Source organism: Rana temporaria, chromosome 8 (genome assembly GCF_905171775.1).
Source record: "Rana temporaria chromosome 8, aRanTem1.1, whole genome shotgun sequence".
NCBI classification, from domain to species: domain Eukaryota; kingdom Metazoa; phylum Chordata; class Amphibia; order Anura; family Ranidae; genus Rana; species Rana temporaria.
In genome coordinates, this window is record NC_053496.1 from 60,585,414 (window position 1) to 60,597,467 (window position 12,054).

At 41.3% G+C, this 12,054-nt stretch overlaps 1 protein-coding gene across 1 annotated transcript in view; it reads right to left on the reverse strand.

The window, feature by feature from the left end:
* Positions 1-820: 820 nt before the first annotated feature.
* Positions 821-12,054, reverse strand: part of PCGF6 (polycomb group ring finger 6) — a 33,842-nt gene continuing 22,608 nt past the window's right edge. The window contains exons 8-10 of the mRNA XM_040361878.1: positions 8,101-8,199; positions 5,984-6,070; positions 821-1,456 (exon numbers count right to left, since the gene is read on the reverse strand). Coding sequence (XP_040217812.1) covers positions 1,400-1,456; positions 5,984-6,070; positions 8,101-8,199 — 243 coding nt within the window. The 3' untranslated portion in view covers positions 821-1,399. The remainder of the gene's footprint in view (positions 1,457-5,983; positions 6,071-8,100; positions 8,200-12,054) is intronic.

Sequence of the window (12,054 nt, forward strand, 5' to 3'; positions counted from 1 at the left end):
TTGCTGTGTCCCCCCACAAGGCTTCTCGAAAACTAGAAACGGGACTTCTTATGGCTTTCAACAATGGCTTTCTTCTTGTCCCTCTTCCATAAAGGCCAGATTTGTGGAGTGCACGGCTAATAGTTGTCCTGTGAAGAGATTCCCCTACCTAAGCTGTGAATCTCTGCAGCTCCTCCAAAGTTACCATGGGCCTATTGGCTGCTTGAGAATCTGTGGCAAGACTTAAAAACAGCTGTTCACAGATGCTCTCCATCCAATCTGACAGAGCTTGAATGATTTTTCAAAGAAGAATGTGCAAAAATGTCACTCTCTAGATGTGCAAAGCTGGTAGAGACATCCCCAAAAAGACGTGCAGCTGTAATTGCAGTGAAAAATGATTCCAGAGGGGCTAAATACAAATGCACGCCACGCTCATCAGATATTTATTTGTAAAAAAAAAAAAAAAAAAAAAAAATTAAAAACATTTATCGTTTTCCTCCCACTTCACAGTTATGAGCCACTTTGTGTTGGTCTATCACATAAAATAAATTTAGGCTTTTGGTTGTAACATGACAAAATGTGGAAAATTTCAAGGGGTATGAATACTTTTCCAATGTACTGTATGCAGCCTGCATGCAGCTCCAGCCACATAAACAAGGTTCTCTTTCACACTGTACAGGCCACAGCACCCATGTAAATGAGCACTAGGAGGCACTGATGCCACAGACATAAAAAAAAAAAATATATATATATCATGTTTATATTATTGAATGTTTTTTGTATTTTTGTGGAGTTTTTCTTTATGCAGCAAATGTTCATTGAAAACAAACTAAGAACACCATTGCTGAGAAAATGGCTTTATTGTTACACAGTGTGCTGAAGTGTAAACCTCTCCTACATTGCAGCATGACCACAGCGTTTTACCATAAACAAACCCATGTTTCCAGGGGAAAAAAAAAAAAAAAAAACTTTCAAAAGCATACTTATTATTTACATGACATTGGTTGCTACATTTAAGAAAAATATGTGGTCATAGGAAAATACATATTTACATTTCATTGTCCAGTGCTTTTGGTAGATTTTGGTCAACATAGTCCAATATTAAGGCAAATCTTTTGTTTTTGGATTATAAAATTCATATGCTCTATATTATGAGCTTTTGGTAATATGTATGTAAAAATTCAGTAGAAAGAGCAATCGCAACTTTTTGATGCTCTCAGGCATGAGCCTTCTGAATGGCCATCTACACACTCCCGATGTATGCTCAGGCCAGTGATACAAATTTACCCAGCTCATATTGAGCTTAGTCACGTCCGGTAGCTGAGACTTTCCTTACAGAATATCCACCTTCTTTGCACCATGACTGACTGAAGTCAACCTTGAGAGAGATGTCCATATCCATCATTTTGCATGAATACCTTCAGGTAAAGGACAATGGAGACAGGACCAGGCCAAAGTGAAGAACAAGTAAACCATCCTGTAGGATAAGAATGAAGGCAATAAGCTGTAGGTCATAGGTTGGATTTAAATGCAAGAAATACAATATTTGTTAGAGTAAGAACATAGTTGGGCTTATTTGGTTAACCACAATCACATTTCAGTCCACATTGATAAATGAAGACATTTTGGTGGATTTATTCTTTCAAATTTACCCTTGATCTAGGTTACAGAATCCCATTACACCGCTTGCCCCATCCTTAGTTTGAGGCCTTTGTTGCCTCTTCCTTTTCCCAGTATACCCCAGCAGGAGACAGCTGAGAAAATATATAAAATGAGGTTGGTATGCGTTGGTTACACTGCAATTGTTAGGTTATGATCCCATTATATGCCTTTTCTACGTTGATACCTTCCGGTGATCCTGTGTTTGTTTGGTGACTGCTGACACAACATGTATGTTTTTCATTTTCTGCACTGTGCTTCACGCTGTATCGTTTTTTTTTTATTAGCGCAACTGCAACTACCCAAACAGAAGTAGCTTAGATTAACACAAACTGTTTACATACAGTTGAATGAAATTACATTTCTAGCAGTCTACAAAGCTGAAACAAAAAAAATGTTTGATTCCTAAACCAACTCTCTATTTAAGGATTACAGGATTGGGCTTTTCATGTTACATAACCGTTTTATGCAGCAGAATGAGCTCCAAAGCTGCAGTTTTGTCAGGGTAGCTTAACATTCTGAGAACATTCTTGGTCATTCCCTCCAGCCTTCAGCTAGATGTAAAAATGCGTATGCTTAGCAACCTCTGCAGGCCATAGCCTGGCTTAAAATGTAAATTAATTCTTTAATGCAGGTTTTTACTGTGTATAGCCAATATCTCACTTTCTTTATAACCTTTTAACTTGTTTAAAAAAAATGCAAAAGCTTTGGCTAATGACATAACTATATTATAGAATTTGTCTTGCTTAAGAAAGCTTTGTTGCAACAGCAATGTAAGAATAGAATAATTTGTATCGACCTTGGATGTGCCCTGCAGAAAAATAAATTTACATATTTAAGCTTGATTAGAGTCGACAATGCAAAAGCAGTCAAAGTTATGAGCACTATCTTTCTTCAGTAATTAGGAAAAAAGTTAAATAAAAACACATTCAGGTTATTACAAAGGAGATTGACATTGGATCAGTGCTGGGTCAGACTCCTGGACAGGTGTGGTCTTGGCTTCTTTGCCCTCTTCTCTGACTCGCTTCCTTTTCTCTCTCTAATTCGCTCCTTTCTATTTCTTTACTCAGGGGTAAGGTAAGGCCTCTAGTCAGAACCTTTGTCTCGACTGAGGTTTCCGTCTAGGTTTTGTATGCAATGATATCCCTCAAAGCATATGTTGCGGCGATACTTGACACTATATATATTCTTTACTTTTTTTACAGCAGCATAAAGAAGTCTAGTGTTAAATGACACAATGGTCATTATGTTTGTTATAATGCCATTATTTTGACTATAGCCTGCCTCAGTGGTTGGGTGGGTAGGTGCTGTCCTGCTTGACCCCTCTGCCGAATGTGCAAAGTTGGTCTGATGTAAGGCCCATGGGTTGTTTGACCTAGTTGTGGACGATAAAAAAAAATATGTTTCTCAATACCAGTCTTCTTATAGTTGGCCACTCTGTCACAGTTCCTAAAACCCATTGGTGGATCGCCATGGATTTATGTCTTAATTCCTTACCCTTAAAACATGTAACAATTGATGACTTCTTGTTCACTTTATGTTGAGAGAGCAATGTTGCACTCTTTTGTATTACATAATCATATTTTACTGTAATTCTGAAAATTTAATAAAAAGATTGAAACAGAAAAGGAGAAGTACAGGCAAAGTTCTTTTGACTATATTTCTCCTAGGGATCACAGGATCTTCACTCCAGTGACTGGTTGTTAGCCCACAGCAGGCTAAAATCTGCTGTCGCATGGAGTCACAGAATCCGGTCTAGGCTCAGCCAATCAGCGAGTTGCTGGGAGCCTGAGCCAGCTGCTTCTACACCCCTCCACAGCTCAGTGAGCACTGGAGGGGCTCGTATTGGCTCGTATTGCCTCCTGCAGCATTTCCCCAGCCAAAAATGTAGCATGTTACTACACAAGGGCTAGTTTGGTGAACAGCAGCAGTCCAAACAGCAAGCAGATAACTTAAAGTGACAGCGCTGTGGAATATATACAATGAGGGGAGAAAAAAAAAAAGTATCTGATCCTCTGCTGATTTTGTACATTTGCCCACTGACAAAGAAATGATCAGTTTATAATTTTAATGTTAGGTTTATTTTAACAGTGAGAGACTAATAAAACAGAAAAACACATTTAAAAAAAGTTATAAATTGATTTATTTTTTAATGAGTGAAATACGTTTTTGACCCCTTCGCCAAAAATGACTTAGCACTTGGTGGCAAAACCCTTGTTGGCAATCACAGAGGTCAGGCATTTTTTGTAGTTGGCCACCAGGTTTGCACACATCTCGGGAGGGATTTTGTCCCACTCCTCTTTGCAGATAGCATATGAAGAAAAATTCTATTCAGGTGGCCTCACCTCAACAATTTCTTTATTGGTAAAAATCCATACAGCAAAGGATGGAATAGATCGCTGACATGTTTCACACCGTAACTACTAGTGCTTTCTTATAGCTCTTTGCAGATCCTCTCCAAGTCAATAAGGTTTCGAGGGTGACATTTTCTATGGGATTAAGGTCTGGAAACTAGCTAGGCCACTCTAGGACCTTAATGTTCTTCTTGAGCTATTCATTTGTAGCCTTGGCTGTGTGTTTTGGGTCATTGTCATAATGGAATACCCATCCACGACCCATTTTCAATGCCCTGGATGGGGGAAGGAGGTGCTCACCCAAGCTAGACAGTACATGGCCCCGCTGATCATCAGTTTGATGTGGTGAAGTTGTCCTGTCCCCTCAGCAGAAAAACACCCCCAAAGCATAAGGTTTGCACCTCAATGTTTGACGGTGGGGGTGGTGTTCTTGGGGTCATAGGCAGCATTCCTCCTCCAAACACTGATTTTGGTCTCATCTGACCACAACACTTTTACCTAGTTCTCCTCTCAATCATTCAGATGTTCATTAGCAAACCTCAGACGTGCCTGTACATGCGATTTCTTGAGAAGGAGGACCTTGCGGGCACTGCAGGATTTCAGTCCTTCACAGGGTAGTGCGTTACCAATTGTTTTTTTGGTGACTATGGTCCCAGCTGCCTTGAGATCATTGACAAGATTCTCCTGTGTAGTTCTGGGCTAATTGCCCACCGTTCCCATGATCATTAAAATGCCACAAGGTGAGATCTTGCATGGAGCCCCAGACCAAAGGAGATTGACAGTTATTTCGAGTTTCTTCCATTTGCGAAAAATTGTACCAACTGTTGTCACCCTCTCACCAAGTTGCTAGGCGATGGTCTTGTAGCCCATTCCAGCCTTGTGTAGGTCTACAATCTTGTCCCTGACATCCTTAGAAAGCTCTTTGGTCTTGGCCATGGTAGAGAGATTGGAATCTGAGTGATTGATTGCTTCTGTGGACAAGTGTCTTTTGTACAGGTAACAAGCCGAGATTAAGAGAACTCCCTTTAACCGCTTCCGGAGCGCACCGTGTACACTTAGGGCCATTGAAAAACCCAAAACAAAAACACCTGGTAAATTATTACCACACCAACGGGATACTAGTGCAATCCACACCATAAATTTACCTGAATGGCTTGACTCACAGCAATTGTTCCATATTACCATAGTAATGTAATTACTGATCAGACTTCTATTTCAGCAAACGGTAAGCCAGCCGGCCCAAATCTTTTCGAACCTTTTGGGGCAACCCCTAGAAGAGTACGTCAATTTATTTAATGGTAGTGCACAATTGATTACATCTACCCAGAAATGTCCAAGAAAAAGACTAGGGGAGGGGTCCTTCCACTTAAGGGCCAAGGCAATTTTAGCATAAAAATAATCACCAGTCGCAAGGGAGTTTTCTGCGAGTTACTCAGATCTTCTTCGGCAAAATCTCCCAGAAGGCATCTCTCAGGGGAGATTCTCCCCAGGAGGTTCAAGTGCAGCTTAGGGAAGGTTTTTGGGCACATAGGACATCAGTGGCAGTTGTACATAAACCCCCAGGTACCTAACTTTAGAAACCACCCGTAGGGGGACAGTCAAGGACATCACAGGGGTATGCATCATATTAAAGGGATTTACTCCAATTTACCTTGAATCCTGAAAATTCCCCAAATTGGGGTATGAGATCTAAGGCTACAGTTAAGGATTCCGCTACGTCTACTTAATTAAAAAACAAAAAGCATGTCAACCGGCTTGACAGCAGGTTCCATCCTCAACAGAGCTGCAAGTGACTCTATAGCTATTGCAAACAGTAGGGGTGACAACGGGCACCTGTGCTAGTTGTATTTTAATACATTTATAGTCTGTTCTAATATGTCTCCATGAATTAATTCCAAATTCTCAAGACATACAAAACAAAGCAAGAAATTAACAATTTAACATTCATTGGCATCAATAATTTTTCATTTTGTGCAAGAACTAGATAATACCTGAACTGCTTTTTTTCCAATGGCAGAAAGTATATCCCTCAGTGTCTGATAGTGTTCCAGTATATGGTCTCCACATATGATATCCACCTAGAAGGCAATTATACTTTAAAACACAAGCTTTATCATGGTTTATGTCCTTCATGTAGTACTAGAAAATTTTCAAGAATCCTAAACGTCCTTTAAAACACCCCCAACATTAACCACTTGATTACAGGGCACTTGAAACCCTGTTCTGCCCACCGCGCTTCTATTCAGTTAACTTATGTCTATGTGCTTAAAATAACATGTTGGTTTTCCTGATTTACACCAAGCTAGTTATATACAGAGCACAGGCGGCACCATCCTGTTCCCTTTCTGGTATAGCTTTGCCGTTTGTAGTAGTTACATATTGTATTTTCTTAAAATGTGTTAAAGTTGTTAGGAATGAGTGCATTTTGGGAGAATTCTCTAGAGGAAGGGACTCGGCATCCATTTTAAGAATCTACAGGGACAGGAAGGCATGTTTTTCTTCAATCTCTCGACATTACCCCTCAGCGAGCTTAAAAAACGAGTTCCAATTATCTCATTCTGTGTTATAGCGCATTGTTCCTTTATTATATGCAAAATTGTAACGATGTTTATTTTATCAATTGTAGTTTCCCATGGCTTGTTGCAATAAATCTAAGATCAAAGAAATATGGTATCTGGAGTTTATGGAGGAAAAGGGTTTAGCTCTCTGTCCTAGAGACAGAACACACCCCCTTCCTGCGCAGGCCAATTTTCAGCTTTCAGTGCTGTTGCGTTTTAAATGACAATTGCGCAGTTATGTGACACTGTACCCAAACAAAATTATAATTTCTTTCTCACAAATAGAACTTTCTCTGGTGATAGTTGATCACCACTGTGTTTTTCTATTTTTTGTGCTACAATAAAAAAAAAAAACAATAAAACATTTTTATTCGTTTCTGTTACAATACCAAAGAAGTACGTTTTCTCCTTCACTGATGAGCACTGATTAGGCTGCACTGACGGGCACCGATGAGGCAGTACTGATTGGCACAGATGAAGCACCTATATGCAGCACCGATGGGCACTCATTGATGTGCGGTACTGATATATGACACTGATAGGCATCACTGATCAGGAGGCAATGGCAGGCATCACTGATGGGCACAGAGTGCCATACCCAATAGGCACGGATTGGCATCCCTGGTGGTCTCAAGCAGGCATCCTCGATGGGTCTGTGCTGATTATCAGCACAGACCCCTGTCAAGTGAACAGCCGATCGGCTCTCCTCTACTCGCGTCTGTCATAAACGATAAAACGGCACTTTGAGATTACCATGTGAGGAGCTGTGATTGAACACAGCTGATCACATGGTAAAGAGCCTACATCATAGACTTTACCTAGATCGGAGATGCAGGGTGTCAGACTGACACCACCACACTACCGTTCGCCACGCACCCTCGGACACGCGTTAGCGGCTTAAACTGCTGGACGTCCAGTCAGGATAATACAACCACTTTGTACCTGTCATTTTGCTATATAGTGGTCAGGAAGTGGTTAACCACTTAAGGACCTCCGCACAACGATATACGTCGGCAGAATGGCAAGGCTGGGCACATGGACGTATATATATGTCCCCTTTAAGAGCCCAGCCATGGGTCGCGACCTGGTCCGAAGCTCCGTGACTGCAGGACCCGACCACCAGATGCTGCCGGACCTTGCCAGGAAGAAGACTCCTGTGCACATGCACGGGAGTGACGTATTCGCGGCTCTGGCCACTCACAGCAACGGAGCCGCGAACCCGGAAAAGCTTCCTCGGTGTGGAAAGGGATCAGACGGCGACGCCTCGTTCTAAGGTGAACGCTGCATACTAGCTCATTATGCTCTTGCCTTACAGTTTTTTTTTTTTAAATAAATTCTGTGTGGGTATACAACCGCTTTAAAAAGCATGTACACATTATCTGCAGAGAAGCTCCTTTTAGCCTCGTTTTACAGATCATTGAGTTTATAATACCAAGTCCATGTATTTTACTGCATTAAAAAAAAAAAAAATCATTTGATGGATCACTAACATTGCAATAAATGCAAACAATTACAATGCATTGTTTAACAGCACTAAGTCTATTACTTACTTGACACATTGCAGTGAGCTCCATTTTTCGTCGAAGGAATTTCTCCACGTGTCCAATGGTTGCTTCGCCAGACACACGTACAAACTTCTTCTCCAGAGGCTAAAATATCAGACAGTGGGCTTGTTTTATTAATAAAATTCAGTGTTACCTTTAGAGCTGAAGGGACACAATGGTGACTGGCTGGTGTCAATCACCGGATGTGTCAGTTGCTAAAGATTTTCTCAGTGCTTCCTTAAATGAGACAGAAAAGGATTCCATTGTCCAGAGGTGGTAGAGGCACCGTCATTAGGATACATGTATACCAACAACACTGTCCCTTTAAAGAAGACTTTCTATAGGAGGATATATATGTACATATATACACACAGGCTTCTTTTGGCAACCTCAACAAGAAAACAAAGATTTCATTTACTGAAGGTAGTACTGGTAATTCAAATTATAAATATCATAAAGAGACAGAATTATTAGGATACATGTAGGCCAACAGAGGAGACATACCATGGGAGAAATACATGGACCTACCGTCAACCTCCTCAAAACTTTGTAATTTGGATCTAGTAGCTTTCATCCTTTCCGAATCACTTATCCTCAAACAAAGTAGGCAGAAAATAAAGTCATAGTGAGGTTAAGACTTCTTGATCAGTGTTTCAAAAAAATAGCTAAGCCAGGAAAATCAGCACGACAGCCAATTTCAGCAATGGCAGTCAATGTATTTCTCTCATGACAGGTTTTCCCTAAGACTTTGAAACAAGAGGAGAAAAAGCAGAGTTCATGAAAAGTTCACTATACACAAAATCTGCAAGCTACTCGTTTGATATCTTGCACATAACAGATTCTTTAAAGGCAGCGCTTGTCACATTTAATGCCACAGTCTCACTAATTACGTACACGACAACTGTTTTCCTCTAGCACTGTTTTTCAGACATTTCAGGACTTGGATATGAATAATGAAAGAGACATTAAACATGCATGAATCTATTCCAAGCACAGCAGTGGGGAAAGAAAAGGAACACCAATAAAGACAGTGAGATCGCACTTTCTCACAGGCTTTACATTTCTCTTTTTCAGCACTTTGCTATTGGACTACTGAGGAGATGAGTCAATGGTTGTCTCAGACTGCAGATAAAAAAAAGCAGAACCCCACTGTGCATGCCTCTTATGTATGACTTGATGTCTTAAAATGTTTGTAAAGGCAATAAAAAAAAAATATAAAACATGTCATATTTACCAATGATTTTGCACAGAGCAGCCCTGATCCTCCTCATCCTGGGTTCCCCCGCTTGCATTCTGGGTACCACCATAGCAAGCCGCTTGTCTCGGGGGCACTGCATACAGAAGGTTTTTTACACCTTTGGTTCTAAAGGTTGAAGGGTTTTACCTTCATTCTATGAATACTTTAACAGCAGTCCAACTGAGAAGTGAGAAACACGGCAAACAATCACTAACAGAGCCAATAGAAACTGAAAACTGTCCGCTGCTCAAAAAGACCTTACACTTGAAGCTGGCATCAGATCAGGCAGAAACATCCACCTGGAAGTATGTATTTAGACTAAGTGGCAACCCTAAAATTCTCATAAACAGGAAAAGGGGGAAATTGGATCTTCTGAGCGAAGCTATAGCTGAAAGATTTGCACAGCCAGAAGCACATCCAGAAGCAGACAAAGGGACAGGAGACCAATGCCCTGGTTAATGTAAAAGGCAGAGCACTACCCTGTTTCTCCGAAAATAAGCCCTACCCCGAAAATAAGACCTAGCGTGAGTTTCTGGGATGGCTGCAATATAAGCCCTACCCCAAAAATAAGCCCTAGTTAAAGTCCTTGTAAAAACATGTAATCCGTTCTGTAAAAAGATTATATAATGTGCAGTGTGTCTCCCTTTTGTAACTTTATTGTGGAAAATACCTTATTTACAGCACTGCTGGACACTCACGTGATATGCGGGCGCTACTCGCGTATGCTTCTGCGCGCGAGCTCGTCGGGACGGGGCGCTTTAAAAAATTATTTTTTGGTTTTCTTATTTATTTTTATTTAGTTTTATAATTTTTTACACTGAAATAAAAAAAAAAAAAAAAAAAATTGATCACTTTTATTCCTATTACAAGGAATGTAAACATCCCTTGTAATAGAAAAAAGCATGACAGGTCCTCTTAAATATGAGATCTGGGGTCAAAAAGACCTCAGATCTCATAATTAGACTTAAATGCAAAAAAAAAAAAAGTCATTTTTTCAAGTGACAAAAAAAAAAAATGTTTCTTTAAGAGGCTGGGCGGGACTGACGTTTTGACGTCACTTCCGCCCAGCAGAGCTATGAGGACGGGTGAAGGAGATTTCTCCTTCAGCCCCGTCCCCGCTCAGCTGCCGGACACATCCGATCCCCGATCCCCTCCGCCGCTACCGACGGCTCCGGTAAGCGACGGAGGGCGCGGGAGAGCGGCGGGGCCCTCTCCCGCCACCGATAACGGCGATCTCGCGGCGAATCCGCCGCGGAGACCGCCGTTATCGTGTACACCACCGCCCCCTGAAAAGATGAATAACTCGGTTGTGGCAGCAGCTGCTGCCGTTATCGAGATATTCAACTTTAAAAAGAGGACGTCTTTTTGACATGGGGCGGTGGTCAAGAGGTTAAACAAAGGTTTATTTTTGGGATTACAGAATTTCCTAATGCTGACATGGGGGGAAACTTTTTTGTACATACCATAAATAAATAAGACATCCCCTGAAAATAAGCCCTAGTGTGTTTTTTGTAGCCAGAATTAATATAAGACCCGGTCTTATTTTCGGGGAAACACGGTAGGTACCTCAACCCCGTTTTCCTATGCAAGACCACAAAGCTTCTAAAGCTATGTCTTTAAGGACTCATGCACACAAAATAAGCTGTATTTGCAGAACCCAGAAACCAAATGTGCCACAGCAATGTATTCTGGAATACCAGTGCGTTTACATGTAAATACACACATGTAGCATATTCTGTACTACATTTCTATGGGCAGAATTTTGCAACAGATGTGGCCGCTGGGTGCCACAAATACAGGCCAATTTTATATTTTACATTGTAAGGCTATACGCCCGACAATACACCCGATAGGGTTAAACAGTTGTTTCTGAAGCCTAGAAAGTGAAGTGAAGACCTTTGAGAACACCAAGAGAGAATCAAATGTTGGTCCAGACTCAACGGCAGGTAGGAGAGGTTTTGCCCTACAAATAAGCTTCAGGCATTAAAGCCCCTGGATTTAAAACAAGTATGGTTTCCATGTCCAATGATGGTCCTTAAGAAAACAGGATTTTTAAAACAGCTTACCTGTAAAATCCTTTTCTTGGGGTACACCACGGGACACAGAGCACATTCATTACATAATGGGTTAAGAGTCACTAGCGGTGATTGGACACTGGTACAACCAATTAAAATACAGTTCCCCTCCATATAACCCCTCCCATCAGTGAAGTAGTTTTGTAGCAAGCAATAAGGTTCCCATAAGAAGGGGGGGGGGGGGGATCTCTGTGTTCCGTGGTGTACTCCAAGAAAAGGATTTTACAGGTAAGCCATTTTAAAAACCCTGTTTTCTTTATCGTACACCACGGGACACAGAGCCATTCATTACAAAATGGGACGTCCCAGAGCAATGCTCAATGAAGGGTGGGAGACAGATCAAGCAGGCCGCTACGGACAAGAAGCCCTTTACTGCTGCCTGCAGCACTCTTTGCCCAAAGGCAATATCCTTATGTGCTTTCATGTCAGCCTGAAGACCAAGTTGCAGCTTTACAGATCTGAGCCAATTAAGTCTGGTGGTGCCCATGAAGCACTCATTGCCCTGGTAGAGTGCACCCTAACAGAAAAAGGAGGAGTCCTGTTCTTTAAACCATAGGCTTGGATAATTGTTTGTCGAATCCACCCGGAGATAGTGGATTTATATGCCGCTTGTCCCTTCTTGGGACCATCTGGCAAAATAAACAAAAA